Source organism: Falco naumanni, chromosome 12, assembly GCF_017639655.2.
Source record: "Falco naumanni isolate bFalNau1 chromosome 12, bFalNau1.pat, whole genome shotgun sequence".
Lineage (NCBI taxonomy): Eukaryota > Metazoa > Chordata > Aves > Falconiformes > Falconidae > Falco > Falco naumanni.
In genome coordinates, this window is record NC_054065.1 from 20,149,720 (window position 1) to 20,169,101 (window position 19,382).

Consider the following 19,382-nt stretch of genomic DNA (forward strand, 5'->3'; position numbering starts at 1 on the left):
CAGCCACCCTTGAAACTGAATGTTACTTGGTTTTAAGAACTTTTGTTATGAATATAAATTGACAAATATCCCAAGAAATGACCATTTCCCTACATCAGTACTGTTTTCCACAGTGGAAGAACATAAATGAGAGGGAAGTGTAATACATTGTTGTAGTACAGTAATTTAGCCATCCTTACGTATGTTCTCCCTTTTTCTGTTGCAAAGACTCAGTAAAAGTGTTTTTCATTGAATCAGATTTTCAGGCGAACGCTACAGATGATGAGAACACATTTCATCGCGCGGAATCAGCCACCTGGCCTTCCTCAAACACTACATAATGTAGTGCTCACAAGAAGTGCCACATCACCAAGAAGGATTGATTACCCAAGGCCTGAGCCAGTTTTGCTAGGCAGGTTCAGCACAGACCAGGAGCTTTAGCGTATCTATTCTCCTTCACCTTGACTTGAAGGGAACACACTCTGAAGGCGAGGTGGCAGCAATCTCTCCGCTGCCATTAAGTCACCACCTCTAGCTACCAAGCAAGAACCACCCTCAGTGGCAATTATGACAAGGAAATCTTTCTTATGTCTCACACAATGCAGCCAATTCACACAAAGAAATAAAGATAATTAAAGAGCAAATCTGCATATTAAATTACACCAATCTAGAATTCAGAGACTGTATTTTCTGCGTAAGATTCAAGTTTGTACATTGACTCTTTTGTCTTCCCATTCCCCCAAACTGCCCTATCCCTCAGGCATGGTATCTAGAGAAGAACGACTCAAATTCCCACTTTCTTATTGAACTTGTTTTCTCCCTGAAATGCATTCAGTTATCACAGCTTGTTCTGGTGGGGAAAAAAAGCCCTACAAGTATCATTTTTACCAAACTGTATGATTTCCACTCTTCCAGAACAAACTAAACAAGGGCAGGATGAAGTTCCGATCTCGTTAGGAAGGATTAAAGAAGGGTTAACCAGGATAACAATGAGGTATCTGGCCGACCCTGGTTTTGTTGTTGACGACCGTATGCATGACCCTGAAAGAACACATCTAAAGCATTCAATCCTGTCGTGTACTGCCGTGTTCTGGGTTTGGATGTTGTAAGTTTACTTAGTTACAAGTAAAACACAGGCATTCAAGTTGTAAGTAACCATAAGGCCTATGTGTTTTTCTTGTATATGAGGCTAAAAAGCTAATCCTGCAACACCCAAACTCAACACACCACCATACACCTTCATCACTGTAGCAAAGAATCATAACAAAGCCCTAGACAGCTTTAGAAAGGGAGTCTTAAGTCTTTTGCCAACCACTCCAGAGCAAGTTATTTTAAAAAAATGTCACAGGCAACAAAATCAGTCTCTGAGCAACCTAAAAGTGTTGACAAAAGTCAATTTCTGTTTCAATTTCAAAAACTTCAATTCCGTTTCAAAACTCCATGGCTTTCAGTATCAATAAGATCTTTTTATCCGATTCTTCAAGATCATCCATTGCCCAATCATTAAGAGCTGACAAACAGCACAGCAAATCTCTGTTGGCAATACCTGTCTAGGAACAAGATTACAGTGCAAAGAAAGTGTTGAAAGTGAAATCAATGGCGATGACTCAAAAAAACCATGCCTTTATACACTGCATATTATTTTCTATTTGTATTATGCATAGAACTAAAGGGTTCTAGTGATAGTCCAAGATGCTACTTCATGGTAAAAGACGCTTCCCTTACTTTCCATACCCTAACAAGATGTAGAAAAGCTTTCAACATCATACATAACATACATACGCTAACAATATGATGTAGAAAAACTTTCAAATAAACCACAACAACCTGAAGCCATCATCCTTCTGACACATGCTAACAAAATCTGGAACGGTTCCAAAGATCCCGCTAACAATACAGCTGAAATCATTACAGCATAAAACTTATTTTCAACCTGCTGTACATAACATCACCACTAATTATGCAGCAAGTAAAGGAGCTACAAACTTAAATGTTAAATCATAAATTAAAATGGATTATTTTAAAATATTTTATATATCCCAAGAAGTAAATATATAAAGAGTGCAATATATAAGAAACACCAACACTGAAATTTTGCCTAAATCCGCTTAAAATATCCCACATTGGTACCCAATTATCATCTTGCCATGTTTCTGCTCCAGAGCAACCCAAACAATTGGATATTCAAACAGAAGGATTAACATGCCCACTGTATGCAGAATGTTCTCAATTTTGTTTTTAAATCCTGGTAATGCCAAAGTCATGTTTTATCATGGAGTATCAATAAAAAGTTCGTAACATTAGCAGCCTCTTTTAACATAACATAATTCTTCCTTTTCTTTCAGTCCCATGCACCGCTTCACAGCCTAAAGCATCTGCCCTGCAGCCCATTCCCTTCTTATCCCACACTGCAGTAGGAACCAGGAATAAGTGTGCTAAACCCCAGCACAGAATACAAGAGCTTAAACAGCTCTTCACAGCCAGGTGATGTACAGTAGGCATCAGATGATCTGACAATGCACCCTGTGAACAGCACAAAAACATTGGTCTACAGCCCAAGATATTACCACAGGCCTCCCACCATATTTAAGAACACCAACAGCTTTTTATGCTTTAACACTTCAGGCACTTTAAGAACATCATGGACTGATTCATGCTGAAATATCATTAAATTACCTGCTGCACATATCTGTCAGTAGTTTTCCACATGTAATAATACTCAACGATGCTAGTCAATGACTTCCAAGGGAGCTGAAAAACATTTGTTACACATTAAAGCGGTGCCAAGAAATTGCAATGTCCACATCTTACTAAACATGTTAAAATCAAGTACAGCTGATACACAAATACTAAAATGTGAATGTATTAAATAGCAACATTAAAATCCATCTGCAAATTATTATTAATACACAACCTCTCCTTATAGTTAACAAGGATGCAGAATTACAACAATATTACACATCCAAGCCCAAACGTAATTTATTCTGTCATATGATTAAACAAAATTATGAAAACCAAATCCAGATTTCCATCAGGAAACACAAACGGTAATATTTCTATTGTAAAGCGTATCAGATGGAGAAAAACATCAGGACTGAAATAAATTATCTTGCCAAGACTGTGTTCAAAATGTCACAAAAATTTTACTCTTAAAAAATACAATGGTTACTGATCTTAGTTCAGTTTTTTCAAGTCCTGTAGCAACTCAGCCGCTCATACAATGCCACTGGTTTTGCATAAACCTCCACACTCTCTTGACCATTAAACAAGAAACAAAAGGATGCTAGGGACAAGTGCTACCCTGAGCAACAAGAGTGACACTGACAATGAATATTTCACAAAAACCTCTGTACAAACTCAGGGCAAGTGATGATGATGATAATTATTTTGGGTGCACATGTTCATTAGTAAAATAAAAATGTATTAGCTTAAGTTTAGGGGATAAAATTAAGCATACAGCAGACATTTTTAATTACTACCAAGCAATTTATTTAACTCCATATATTCTTTCTATAATTTCTTTCAGAATTCACGCATTTTTTATTGATAACCTGGAAACATGCTACTATTTTGTGCATGGTATTCTCTAGAGGTATGCATTAACGCAAGTAATTCTCTGCTTTCCAGAAATGAGGATGATTTTTAGGAAGTCCCAGAAAATACAGATGTGAAACTTATCTTTCCAACCTTACTCACTCCACTTTGGGGCTTTCTGCATGTCTTAAGCCAAACAAAGAAGTTCCTGAACCTTTAATTACACTCCCAGAACAACAGAGGAACACCTTACCAAGCTGCCTCTCCCTGCATGCAGGAGCTCACAGCCAGTTTTTCGTGCTGCTTGCTTACAGACCCAGGGGAACTGAGCCTGGCTCCCACCTCTGCCTTTCAGGAGCTGGGATTCAGGTCCAGACTCAGCTGTGAATTCTTCCTCAGGCAGAGCAGCACAGTGTGTAAATCCCTGTCCATTTGCATTTAATTAAAAAGTAGCAGTGTAACAAATGCGTAAGCTGACGTTCTGATAACCAGCAACACAATAACACAATTCACTTTACTAAAATCCTTCTACTTCCTTAGGTAAATTATGCCTTAAGAGAAATCTGCCCAGGAAAAGGCCAGTGATGGGAACATGTGTTTGGTGTGAGGTGACAGATGAGCTGCTTCTCAGTCTCTAGGCTCATATTCGTCCTGGCATCCAGATGAAACAGTCACCCCAACTACCTGCTGTTGTCAAGAAGTACATTTTAGCATCTCTGTATTTATTTTCCCCTCCCACACATTTATTAACACATTCATGCTACAGATCATGTTTGCCATTTCTCTAGAAAATAATCTCTTAACTATGATTGTGACACCAGTATGTTCATTCACTCAGTAGGCATCTACAATTAAAGACAGACAATTAAGGGGCTTGGACTGGATAACCATAAGCCTTTTACACTTCGATTCATAACCCAGATAACCAGTTTGACAGACAGAGTATGAATACCTTGTATGCACTTAAATGACAAAACACTGTAGAGGCATGTGAATTTTCCAGAGGTTGCTCTGAACTGCCATCTCGAGAAGCTGTGCACAGCCACAGGATAATGTACTGTCATTACCACATTCTATTAAATGCTAATTGAGAGAAGTAAAAATGACCATCTGAGTGACATTTTTGTAGGAGAAAATCAGCAAAGAGATGTCAGCAATACAAAAACAGGGACAAGGGCATTTTTGGTTTCTTTAGTTTCTTCAGGGTAAAAATGGACCACTCAGATCATAGCAGCAAGAAAAACTTAGGATTATAAAGTATTTTGAAATGAACACGTTAAATTACAGGCATGTTTGCACAATTTCCTGCAGTTGGAAAAATGCTGCTTCTGTTTTCCATAAACTGTTCAAGTCTGATTCCCAAGGCCTTTCATGCCATATTTGAGATTTATAACTGTTATAAATTTGTGAAAACTGTGGATAATGGAAAGCTAAGAATTAACAAGCGTAACAGCCCTCTCTTACCATAAGGAAAATAGTTAATAGCTGGAAAACATAAATAGTCAGTTGTCTTCTATTCTACTGTCCTGGGATGTGAAGCAATTCAAGTACATCAAGTAAATTCAATTAACTTAAAAAGTTTAGCTTAATTAGGATTCATACAGGTTCTTAAAAGACAGCAGCATCTCAACAAATGAGCTCCTATAAGCTGATGAAAATGATTATTCAAAGGTTACACTGGTAATTTGGTAACAAATGAGCTTCTCCCGTCTATTAAAAAAAAAGGGAACTCCTTTATACCATTTAATTTGTAACAATTTTCTTGCTTGCTAATATTAAATGTTTATAGCTTAATGCTGGAGCTGTATACGGAAAGTCAAATAATGCCAGTTCTTGTTAATTGCTGGAAAAGTAAATGAGCCTGCCCTTTACAAACTATCACGTAGAGGCTTCAATCGCAGCTGCCGTGTCTTGCAAATCCAGGCTGACTCAAAAAGCCAACTCCTCTGGCATCTAATGACTCAAGCAAGGTACTACCACATAACCCTTCTGCTTCAGGACACTGCTACCAACACTTTCTGCCATGCAACATGACAGTGTTGCCTGTGCTGTGTGACTGCTTAAGTTCCGTCTCAGGCACCAAGGGATTTAATTTTATAATCAGATCCGATGTGGAGACTTGAACGAGTTTGCATCTGCGCTACCAGTTCATTAGCTTCAATGTCAGTGCTTACACAACGCATATGAGAGTCCTTACTTTTCTATGACTCGCCACTGAACAGAGGGATGATAACAGATAAATGCATTCTCATGGAAAATCACTGCTTAAGTGCTACACATTTATACCTACCTTACCTTGCAAGAAACTTTTCACACATCAACAACGCAAATCTTGAGGGACTATTTTAGATGATTACTTAAAACCAAATGTTTGTTTCAAATCCCTGTACTTTTAAGAATGCTACACAGCAAGTGAGAACACATAAGTTTTTCTCTAGAGAAATTAAGATATCCCAAGATTATACAATGATTAATATAATTGAAAGATTGCAAATTACATTGAGTTAGATCAAGATTCTGTGCACTAAGTTACCAATGTCATATAAATTTATATGTGAAATAGATGTTCTTCTAATGATGCTTTAAAAATGACATGCTGCTTTTCCAAAGGTAAAAAAAGTGACTTAGGATAGAGAACATCCCTGCTTTAACTAAATGGGTTTATTAATAATAAATAATTTTAAGATAATAATTAATTAGGACCCCACATCCATTTCTGCAGCACTGACTCATCATCAACGTGCCCCGAGTAGGCTATGAAACCATACCCCTAGATCTGTGTGTGTCTCTCTCACTTTGGGAGGAGGGTAAACGAAAACACCTGTGATTTGGGAAGGAAGATTCTGTGAAAGAGGGAAGGTATCAGGACTCTACTTGATAAATCTGAACATTTCAAACAGCTTCTGCTAGACTCACTCAATTATCTAGTATCTGAACATTACAAATTCAGAAGCGACTCCTGCAACACATTATTCCACTGTATCACTTTAATGTGTGCATATCAACAGAATTACGTGTTACATAACAGAGCAATTATACAGAAAAGATAACTATTATATAAATAACAAAGACAAGACTTAGGTATACTTGGTCACAAATTGTGTTGGGACTCATATTGTAAACAGCCAATAAAATCTGTTTACATGCTTAAGGCATTTTGTAAAGCCAAATACTATGTTTTAGGAAACATTTAGTTAAAAGACATAGCTACTAAACTATTGTCCAATTGCAGCTGAGGGGCATTTATCTATATGAGAAATAATAAGGAATTAGTTTACAATACGATTTTCAGTTCTAAAACACCATAAAATCTTTTTTTCCAATCTTGTTTTCTTGAATTTAACAAGATATTCCATCCATGATGTAACTTTCAACCTTTGTGATGACTGCCATGAACATTTTCTCCCTTAGGAATTGCAAAATTAAGCACACAGATATAATACACCTGTTAAAATGTCAGCTCTTCAGAAAAACAATAGCCCTCCCTTCCCACCTTCATTCAATTATGTGTTTCATTTCAGAACTGTGAAAGTGAGGGAAAGACAGCTTAGCTCAGTGCCAAGCCTCCTCCCACTGTCCTACACTCTTATTTAGAAGGACTTCTACCTTTACCATACAGTACCATTTTCCCTTCACACAGATTATTAATGAACTTCGGCAAAGAAAAGAAAATAAATCTGAGCTCTCAGAGTCAAGCAGAATGAGATTGCTGTGAAAATGTTTCAATCAACTTCAGTCTTAAATAAGGGAATTCCTTTGGCTCAAACCCTAACCTTTTCACAAAGCCCAACTTTAACTTAGTACAAGAGGAAATCTTTTTCCTTGAAAGAAGCTCTCCAAGAAACGTGCAAAAAAATTTCCAGACCTGCAGAACTAGCAATCAGTGTTAGAATCAATTTCATTTCATTACCCTGCATTAGAAATCAGCAAATTACAGCTTTGCCGCCCCATAGTCTGATACTTCAGTACCAAAATCAGTGGAGTTAGAACATATTGGAAAACATTTTCTTTACTTTTCAGAAGTGCCAAAATACCTAATATGTCAAAATAACTCCCAGTAGTGCACTTTAAAAGCTATGAGAACATAGACTTCGCACTGCTCACCAAGAAATCCCAGCTTTCCAAAAATACTCAGGGGAATCAGCCACATAGCTGCTAATGAATTTCACTAGAAATTGTGGAAAAGTTCCGAAAAGTTGTCGCAACTTCCCCAGATGCTTGTAAAATCCTTGTAAAAATCCTTTTCAAAACACATTGGCATGAGACATCCTACCTGGTATTAGACCATGAAAGATTTTCTTCTGTCAATATCTTTCCAAAGAACAGCACCGAACAAGAAAGCATAGTGACTTTCAGCCAGGTAAAATGTGTATGTATGTTAATTAGATGTATCAGCCACAGACACTTCCCCCTCTAGCTAATCTTCCAAACCTACAGAAAGCAGTTATGTCTACCCATGTGAAAACACAGTAATGCAGAAGTGTGCTACTTTTGTACTTACAAAGTCTTGTCGAATGTCATTGAAGTCCTTGCCATACTTTTCCAATGCCTCTTCAAATAAACTAGCCTCTGATGCTGACCACTCTTCCATTTCATCTCTACACAAGACAGGCCCTCCAAGTGGCACTAGAACACTGATGGCACTGCTCAAATCGTAGTTGTGCTTATGCAGTGTATCCATTGCATGAAACTAGCGAGGAGAAAATAAAAACCATGTTTAAATAGACAGTAGTCCATTTCAGTTAATACAAATTCAATGTAGTATTTTCTAGAAGCTATTCAAGAAGCCTCAACTAATGCTAAATTTATAATCTATATTGATATCATAGGTTTTCTGCTGTGGAACATCAGGAAAATAAATTGTTTCTTACTTAATTTGGGAATGAGAAACATACAAGAAGCCTTTCTGATTCAGCATCCCAAAAGACCCCATCATCACAATCATAAATTGTTGTGCTGAAGGAGGTATTAAGAGGTATAAAGTGCAATAATGCATGTGACTGTGTAACATCAGTCTCCTACCCATTTGTCCCACCACAGTGATGAGCTGTAACTGTAGCACTCAATCTCTCAGACAGCCCTAAACTCATCTTTATGAAGGGGACACCTGAAACCTTTCAAGGAAAGAACACTCTTGCATTATGTGTCAGTGTAGCACTTGCAGAGCAATTGCAGTTGAGCTCCCATACACAAATGTACTGCAAATAATGAAACCTCCTTGTCTTTTCCCACCTCCTATGAGCGGCTCAAGTCTTTCTCCAGCTTTCTGTATAACTCTTTGAAAGCTATCAAGCACAAGATTCTTGAACTGTTTCATCTGCAAGAAGTAATGTCACTATTATCACACATGATGTCATTTTACTTCTGTTTCAAGTCAAATTCACCAGCTGTGAGAAAAAGCCACGGTTAAAATGAAGTATTCTGATACGAAAACATGTAACAATGTCTAAATCCACAATCTCTAGATCAGAGAATGTCCAATGAAACCATTGTCACTGTTTATCATTCAGGCAAAGAGGGAACCAGGCCTAGAGACCGAACTCTTATTGTTTATGTGCTACCAAGGCTTAACTCTTTGTTGAAATTGCAGCCCTTGTGGAGAAGCAGTAGATATATTTTCTGACCAGGTGCTAAATCCGGATCTATTCACTGGTACAAACTTTCTTAAAAAAGACAAAATAAATTAATAAATCTGGATCTTGCTTTTACCTTATGTTTATTTTTCCATCTGTAATAAACAGATTCCAAAAAGCAGTATTTGATATTACTGAAGAAAAGATAACGTAACGAACTCTGTGGATAAATACTGTCTTCACTGAGCTGTTCTGTGACCGCAGACCACTAACAAGTTCCCATGATAACAACTCTTTGCTTTCTGTAGGCTTGTTAAACTCACTCACTCCTGAGAACCTCCTTTTTATCTGCTTCACCCAAGGATGACAGGACTGCAAGAAACAACTAGTGCATACCTGATACCTAAGGAGCAAGAGGCTGGGAAGACCTGGCATTGCCTTTCCCAAACAGGAGCTTGAAGAACAGAGGAAGAACCACCCTTCTGTAAGAACTCTTGCCCTGAGCTTACTGTCCAGCACAGACAAGGGGTGCCACCAGAGGAAATGTATTAGCCACACAGATAGAGGGAACTTCAAGGCCAAAATGAAGCAGAAAAAGGAAGAAACTATCCACCAAAAGCTAAGGAAAGGTTGCATGGAGCTGGGAAGAAAGAGAATGACAGGGCATGCTGCAAACAAGCTGTAACATACAGTTCCCAAATCAGCTGCAATTTCAATAGTCAGTTAAATTAACTATACTGAACCGCCTCCCAGCAAAGCACTCAAACTGGAATCAGTACAGATTCTATAATTCAGTAATATTTTAAGCATGTTTATCTTAGGAGCCACATATACGGAAGTCTAATAAAAATCATTAAAATGACATCATTCAAAATGCAAAGGAAAAACCTGTTCATACTTTTCATTTTGAAGAGACATCCAACACCAGATTTACATCCTTACAGTAAAGTAGCACGGGCTCTCCCAAACAAGCCCACCAAAAGGAGCCAGCGATTCCATCAACCTGTTTTTCTTTAATGGCTCCCATCATCAGCGCATGCACTAAGCAATGTTTAGGAATCTGAACACACGGAAAGTCTTCCCAGTTTCTTTCTCTTCTCAGAGATTAATTTTCATTATGAAATAAACCACTGCCTCTGAGAAGGTCAGAAATGCAAGTTTCAGTTGGTTGGTTGTCTCACAAGTCTTTATCGCTGTAAGAACATAACATTTACTGTCACATAAGAAGGTAAACACACATTGTTTCATGTCTTTCAGTAGGGTTGGTAGTTTCCTGCCTTGTCTCATTACCTTCCCCATGTTTCCAAAATAAGGAAGCCTGAAAGCAGCCTCTCACTGTTAAGGTGCAAGATCTCCCTAATGTGTACATCCACCCTGAATTTAAGTCATGTTTATAACCTCTGCATTTATTGTTGGGGTTTGGGTTTTTTGCGGGTATTTTTTTTTTTTATTATCAGTCTGTCTATTGTCATCTCTAATTGAAACAACTACTTAGAAACACTGGAAAGCCACAGGTGTGGTGTACAGAAAGCCCATTAGTAGCACTTCAGGTGCAAGGGTTATCTGCCTTGCATTAACAATACCAACAGTATTATTTTCTTAGTGCTATGCACCTACATCCATCCCAAAGCATAAATGATACACACCACAAATTCTACAAACGTCTGTACTAACTTTAACTGCTGCTCAAAATATGCTCCCAATTAACATGGGAACGTCTGAAAGAGTAACTACTATAACGACAAATATGTCTTTTCTTAACTTAGAAGGAAGCATATTGCCAAAGACCAAAAGAGAAGGGTTTTAAAAAGCTGACAGGGTAGGAAAATGAGAACAGGCAGACACAGTAATTAAACTGGGGTGGCTCCCCTGGTGCCTCATAGTAAGATATGCCTTTCATTAAGTGTAATGGAACTTAATGGATCATTTGCAATGGAGAAACATTTATACAGCACTCAAACACTAAATGTATCCCTTTATTAGCAGCACTGCACATACACTTCCAAACAAGAAGAAATTGCTATAAGGATGAATGTATTAATCACTGAATACAGTGAGAAGGACGTGTAGTGTGTGGGACTTGTTAGAAATCCTTAATCCAATGAAATCTTAATAAAATCAAAAATGTTAAAGAATTATTTTGATGGAAAAAGTAAAGCATTTCATGTGAACAGAATCGTGTTAAGGTCATTATCAGCAAGAGTGAAACAGAAGGCTCATTTTGAGGATTACTGAAAACACTGTATCTTGCCACTGCCTTTACTATACTACTGTAGTCCAAGCTACATTAGTTTCCTATTTAATAGCCTTTGAGTACAGTGCAAAACGTAAGAAATAAAATATTTTTACCATCATACTAATGAATATATTTTATCTGGACTACAAAAGCTGCCCTGCTGAATCACACCAGGCAGCCATCTAGCCAAGCATTCTCTGACAGCAGCACCAAGGGATGTTACTTGGAGAAAATATGTAGGTGAACCTAACCAGAATCTGAATTCAATTCCCATTTCATACATCAGTATCTACAAACCCTGGGAATCAAGAATGCTAGATGGCACACCTCTCTCCATACTCCTCAGTACCCATTTATGGATCCATGGTCCGTAATTTCTCTAACCCCTTTTTTTCAACCTGTTGATGCTGTCTGTTCCCACAAAATTTTGTGTGACAATTCCAGGGGCTCTCTAGCCACTTTATAAGGCAGTACCTTAGCTATTTGAAACTGATCTGTTCGTTTCATCAAGTGTTCTCTAGTTCAGATACTCAAGTATCCAATGAATAGCAGATCTGTTTTAGCTTTAACTATCACCTTCATGATCCTGTACACAAATACTTAATACACAGAAACTGCTGATGTCTTTGGAAAACTAAGTCAAACTTGATTCTACAAAACAGTAAGATTATTTTTTTTGCTCTTATAGTACTCCTGGCACACTTTTATTTCTGTAGTATATCTCATCATCTCAGCCAATATGAATGTTCAGAGACAAACCTCTGGTCTGTAACTGATATTTTTTTAACTTTCTCTAAAAGATGCAGCTGCTTACGTTACAGTGAATACTTTAACAAACTAAGGAAAGATCCTTGGTATAATATTCTTCAAAAAGTTGCTTACAGAGTCAGGCTGCTTATCCTTTAGAAAACTGACTGACACACACATCTAGTAAGTACAAAATATTACCTAAACAGTTTTCAATCAGCTTTATTACCACACACTTTACATCACAATATTCATCAGCTATACAGAATGAATCCTTATACAGTGTGTATTATCTACTCTGCTGTGCAAATTGTTACATACGAAGATACTGTATTTAAATAGATTTCAGCTAAAGTCAAGTGATTTACATAACCATTACAAGGGCAGTGCCAATAAACTCATGGAAAACACGGGATTATCTACCAATACACACATGCACCGCGCACACAGGTATCCAAAGGAAAACGGCTATCCGGAGGACAGGGACTCCCGAGTAACAGGTACTGTTGAATTCACAGGTACAAAAAAAGTTGTAGGGTTTTTAAAAAGCCACCTACCAGTGTGATGTCTCGGGAAGCAGCAGCTGCACTCATGTGTAGACTAGGTTGCCTGACAGAACTGCTGCAGTCCAATGCTCGAGCAAACGTGCCAACCGCACTACAACAGAGCAACAGCAGACAATAAATACACAGGAAGATATAACCTCTTTTTTATTATCAGACTACCTATAAAAGTCACATACTGTTACTCTTAAGATTTCAGATCTTTACTAACAAGGGAAAAATTGATAAAGACAAATCACGACACACTGCAGTAAAAACTTTGATCTTCTCCCACAAAAGTAACAACCAAAAAGAACAGCACAGAAACAAAAGATACTCAGAGAATTCTAACGTACCAACTTTTTCATGTATCGATTTTTTATTAATTATGAAATCAAAGATCCTACTCAGTTTGGGTCTTACAGCTGCGACTATTATTAAGAATCCACAACACCGTTTAACAGATTCCAATACAAATAGAAAATGGGGTTCACCACGTTCCCATGAGGAAATTAATAACATTTTATTTACTTCAATACTGCATGCACTTCCATTAGTGAGGCAAAGAAAGCACATTAGCTTAGTCTAAGGTACCTCCAAAATCATATTTTTGTCACAGGTTTTAAGTAATAATGAAAAAAATGGATTTCTCAACCTACTTAATAAAAGCATTCCAGCATTATTGAAATGGGCATGTTTCTCTCCAAATCTTTACCTGTTTTTTCCCCCCACTTTTGTTGATGAATTATACATGGCAATTACTATACTCACCAGAGCAACAAAAGGGAATAGAGATGGAAAATTAGCATGATAGTGACTGCTTTAAACTGCAAACTTTTCTTGGAAGCATATCCATATACCATGCACAGTGAAGGGAAAGATGTGTAAGAAACATTGACTGGGCTCAACATATCACACAGGAAATGAGCAAAGATGCAGCAACACGTGAGAAAGATTATTAATTAACAGAACAGAAGTTGCTCCAGTACCTGGAGTTGCATAATGACCCTTGAGGTACATTATGTCACCATGACATTAAAAAAAAATTTGTTTGTTGCAGTTATGACATGATGTAAGTCCTTCTAAATTCAAAGACTCAATTATTCACCTAACATTTTTAATACGGTGTAAGCCGCTGGACTAAAGGCTGGAGCCTCACTCAGCAACTACACTCCAAACAACTTTTAAGTGCAGAATTACACCAATGAGGAATGTCATTGACAGAGACCAACACACTGGAAGTGTCACATTACTGTGTACTATAAACTCAGTATTCAACCATAATGTAATGCGGATCAAGGGTTTAACTCACTAAGTTGTATTATTGATCATGGAGAAACTGGTAGTAACATGTTACTACAATTTTATCTTGAATCTCAAAACATTTAATACTGAATGCAAGTTTCAGTACTTGCTGCCAAAAACTTAAAAGACACAGCTAAGATTTAACAGCAGTGATTCACACACGCCAGATACTAACTACTCAAATTTCTAAAGGCTGTGGAATAAATGTTATACTCAAACATTGTTACACATCCTTTGCTCCCTCTTTGAGATGGCAAATACGTACCAAGAACACACACAAATATTCTATTTTCTTTTTTTTAAAAAAAGGTTTGGCAGTACATAAAACAGTATTTGTCCACAAATCAGTCCCAGGAATAAGGCTCTATTGTGAACACATTTCCTGATAGTCAGTCAACCCCTTTAAACGTGTTGGCATTGATAAGGGGTGTAGCTAAACAGTCTTTCCTGTGATCCTTCTGTCACTACTGTTCAAACCAGCAAAGCAGCATGCGGCATGACTGAACTTCCCTTCTGCTGCTACCTACTGGCTTCTTATCTTCCTCTTGCATAATTAACACTATTTTCTTTTGACTGTATGCTATGAAAATTACAGAGTATGTTCTCACAGTCACTCTCTCGCACATCAAACTTTTTTAGGCTGACTTCAAGAGCCCAAGAGTATGTCAATTATGTTGCCTAGCACGTAAAGTCAAAATTAAGACACTTGAAATAAGCTTAGCTGTATAGTGTAAGTGGTAAAGAGGAAAGAATTGATACACTAGTTGATATTGATTGCAGTTGTGTACAGAGTAGGAGAGGATCACAACCATCAGAGAAATGCTGTGTGGAAGTGCAGGATACGTGAGTGCAAAACAAATAAGAATTACTATAAAATGCAGGCAGTGTGCCTTCCCCCCCCCTTTTTTTTTCTTTTTTTTTTTTGCAGGGGGCCAGAACAGGGGCATGTGTGTCTACAGCTGTACTTGAGATGAACATAATTTCCAGTTCACCTTTTCCTGGAAACTTTTGAAAAATAGTAATTTTTTCAGAGAATCCAAATACGTGTAGGAATGCTAAAGCATTTGGCTGTTAAGTAGTAAATAGTATCAAAACTTGAGAGCGATATACAGTGCCCTGTATAATCTAGCCATGTAATCCAAATCAAAATTCAATATTAATTTCAGAATCATTAAAATACCTTAAATTTTATGTTTTTCCATTTAAAATACAGCCATGAGGAAAATATTTATACAAAGGTCAAACATTTCCTTTGTCATTTTTCCTTGCATGATTATTTTGCTAATAATACCAAAGAATTATTTTTAAAATATTATGAAGAAAAAAGTAACTAACCAATGCCTGTTTCCAGAAGACACACTAACGACTGCACCTACCTGCTACCAAAATAAGACAGTGTTAAGCCAACACAGGCTGAAGTCAGACTCTAGTTACCCATTTTTTCTTTTTAAACAGACATCTTTAAGGTGAATTTCCCATTAAGTTGGCAGAACCCTAAGAATAACTGTAAATATTTAACTGAAACTGTATTTAATTCAATAATAATAAACACATTAAAAAAATGTACTTAGTAAGCTAATCACAAATTAGTCATTCAATGAGTAATTAAAGTACTGAGACTTCAAACACAAACCACCACTCCCCACACCTGCCAAAATAAGCTACAGCCAAAAGGCACACAGACAGTGAATTACACAGGTGGCAAAGAGATGGACAAAATAAACAATTGGCATTGTCAGCAGAGAGATCACCCTCTGCACAGGCTGTATTAGCAAGCAGGTATAAAAGCTTTAAGGGTTAGACCAAATGATCCAGTGTTACCTTAGTCAGGTTCTCCTTGTTTTAATTTTCTTAAAAGACCAGAACCAAAAATATTGTCTCAAAGACTTATAATAGATTTCAGCTGACAACCGTAGAAACATAAATCAAGATAATTCAGTGCCAGGACTGAAGACAATGGAATAAATCTACAAATTCAGTAAAACTCAACAACATCTGTGTCCAAAAAACCCTGACAGTGAGCTCTCCAGGGATGAAGCAGCTCATCATCCTTTTGCTGTGCCTGTACACCCTACATTTGGGCAAACCTTAAGATTAAGTACTGAATGCAGAAAATACATTGTTCCACATTTCTTATAGCTCAGGTCTAAGACATTAAAGGAAGTAACTATTTGAATTTTTGCGTAAGGTTAGTATTAGTGGTAGCCAATGAAATTACGAAGCAGTAAAAGCAAGAGACTGTCACAACACATTTCTAAAGATCCAACTGCTCATCAGAAACTAGTTCTGAAATGGGACGTTATTTACCAAAGAAAATACGGAACCACAGCAACTATGCATCAGGATGAAAACAGCCACTGGTTTCCCCAGTAGCAACAGCAGTCCAGCATCAAATCAGGGCTGGAAAGTTCTGGATCCAGACCAGTAACTCAATTTTCTTCTCCCCTGCATTCTCAAAAATCCAGCTGAGACAGAGATCCTTTTTAATTCGAGGATGTATATTTTAAAATTGTTCACTTTTATGCATTCTGTTTCGGTGATAACTGTAGTGGGTATACTTTGGACAAATCTGTTCAAAGTGAGCCACCTCTGCATATATACAAATCTGCAAATACACAATTTTCCTCACGTATTTGCAAACTAATGAATGAGACCTACACCTCACCTCAGAGTTAACGTTTCCGAGGGAAATAATTAAGTGGATCTTTGGTGGTTTCCTGTTTATTAGGAAAGCTCTTTGTTTCCCTTATTACATCAATGTTCCCCTTTACTGTGAGTTGGGAACGGTCCTGCAAGACGACCTCTTAGACTATCAGTAACAGCATTTTACAAAGAGCCAATTAACACCTGATTGCTCCTTAAAAAATTCGTAATACTTAAAATCTTGGAAAGAAGAAGAAAAAAAAATCTTCTTCAGTGGAGATATGTCACCAGCACATTATTAATTAAATTTGGGAAATACCCCTGAGATTTTTACTCCTGGATAATGCAAAATCTGACATGAAGAACATATTCAAAATAAAATGATGCAGTTCCAGAAGACACATTTTCCTTGCATTCCTAAGCAACTGCCTGTACAGTGCTATGCTCCGTTATTATCACTTCAGATATTTACAGTGCAAAGGGAGGTGACATGATAAACACGAAAAGTCACCTGCCATGACTTTTTCTCTGACAGACTCTCAAGGTTAGGGTAGGGAGTGGCATTACATACAATGTTCCCCACACACCACAACTAACCTTCAGTTTCATTACTAAATGACATGGAACATATATGAAATCTTTATTATTCAACAGAAATAGAATCTGATACGTACAAGTAATTAATTCACAGGATATGATTTAAGCGATCATCACCATCCTGCAATTTCACAGTCACAGAGGAGATTTATAGCCCCCAAAAAGCAGGTCCATGAAAACGCTCCTGCATAAAATTTTTCCTTATAATACAATAGATCACAATTCATAAAAAAATATGCAAAAAAGAAATTCAGCTCCAAGTCTGAATTACTTCTTTTCAAATTAATTTGCTGAAGAAGAAATACAGCATCACAAAATGCACAAAGGAATAAACATGTATTGGCCAAGCATGACAGACAGGCAGAAATGTAGTATTTTTGATATTCCTAGTAAACTTGATGTGAAATATTTTTCCTTTTTACTGCCAAACCATCTGCCTACTATTAGATGCTGTATTTCACCTTGCCAGCAAACATCTAGTTTTGCAAGTGCAGCATTAGCATCAAGATTTTTCACAATCTTTACTGCATAATTTTATGATGCAATTCTGCCATAAAGTTTCACTACCTTTTTAATGACTCACATTCCTCTTACTTCTCACCACCCAAAGAGATCCAGAAGCACAGTACTACTGAAGCTTTCAAGCCAGTGACATTTATGTATTTATGTCATTGATGAGCTTTGGGAGTCCTGTCTCCTGCCACTGACTACACTGAATTATCTGGCAAGAATGGAGTATTACTATTTGAGCACACTTTTAAGTGTTTTTACTTATTGTTCTCAGTTGATGAGTATTCTTTTCCTCGGTATAATAAAAGACACATTGCCTGTTGAAGATGCATCGTGTTCCTTTCCTTGCTCTAGAATAAATTTGTGTAACAAATACATCTCCAGATATACCAATATACCATAAGCACTTATAACTAAATCAATAGTAACCAACAGAAAACAAATATAACCACTGTCTTAGAGAAAGTGATAAACTGGGAACAACACAGGAAGGATCAAGCTCTAATTCAAAATGACTAACATGCAATTTTCCATTCTCCCGTGATTTTACATCAAAAAATAAGAACGCATTCAAATGAAAAGAAGTTATATTAGCCAGAGGTATGCAATGCCATTTTAATATCAAAGAAATGAAAGAACAAAATTTTAAGGTAGAGATGCAATGCTTTAAGGCTGTTTTAATTAGGCTTTCAAATGCTGGTTTAGCTGGAAATAAGTTGAGACCACAAATGTCTGGAAAACAGCGTGATTTAGAGATATTCCTTCCAGAAGACTATGCTGATAATGTAGTTAGATGCAGCAGAATAAAAGAACTAAGTTGTTAACTGTTTCACTGCATCATACAGTGCGGAAACAGAACTACAACGTACCAAAAATGTATCATGTAATGAATTAGCAGATAGAAAGAAAACAGAAGTAGGGGGAATAAAAAAAAAAAAGGGGGGGGGGGGGGGGGGGAGGTGGGGGCAGGGAGGGGCTCAGGTCTAAAAGGTCTAAAGCTTTCAGCACCTGTCCACACTGGTGCCCACAACTCCTAACCACATCTCAGTCTGGTCAGGACCCTTTTCAACTCCTTAACAAACTAAAAAAAAAAAAAAAAAGACACACCTATTATGTCTATTATACACACAATAGGAAAGCTTCCATTTCCTAATACTATGCAACTTGGAATAGTTAGAAAGAGAACATGAGATGTCGTAAGGAAATGAAATGCTCCTTGTATATTAGGAATGACAGAGACTGATGACTGGAGAAAACAGGGTGCATCAATATCAGTGTTTTGGTTCAAATCAGGAATGGAGCTTCAAAACAATGGTCCCCAGCATCTTTATCTACTGCACTTTAACCAACATCAAACGGCATCTTGTAGCATACAAACTGGACTTCTGTTCAGTTCAATGGTAGTTCCACATACTCATAGGTATTTAGTCCACAGGACCAGGATAAAGTTAGCCTAAAACCAGAACTGCTCAGAATGTGCACGCTGTGGATGCTAGGTCCCCAGCACCACACGCTGCAATTCTACAAATACTGTACTATTTGCTAACATGGGGAGATCCAAAACTGATGTTGCAGCTTCTCAGAGTCCTGTTCATTGAAGCTAGTAGACACAGAACTGTTGCCAATATACACAAGAGAACAAAAACTGGTTGATTAAGCTGTTTTGAGTGGAGTAGAAAATGGTGTTGGAATTGCCAGTGAGTGACAGCGAAGTAC

At 37.3% G+C, this 19,382-nt stretch overlaps 1 protein-coding gene across 2 annotated transcripts in view; it reads right to left on the reverse strand.

Moving 5' to 3' along the window:
- Positions 1-19,382, reverse strand: part of MTA3 (metastasis associated 1 family member 3) — a 136,698-nt gene that overhangs the window by 61,999 nt on the left and 55,317 nt on the right. For both annotated transcript variants that reach the window (XM_040612034.1, XM_040612033.1), the window contains exons 8-10: positions 12,627-12,726; positions 8,015-8,203; positions 2,656-2,730 (exon numbers count right to left, since the gene is read on the reverse strand). In XM_040612034.1, coding sequence (XP_040467968.1) covers positions 2,656-2,730; positions 8,015-8,203; positions 12,627-12,726 — 364 coding nt within the window. The remainder of the gene's footprint in view (positions 1-2,655; positions 2,731-8,014; positions 8,204-12,626; positions 12,727-19,382) is intronic.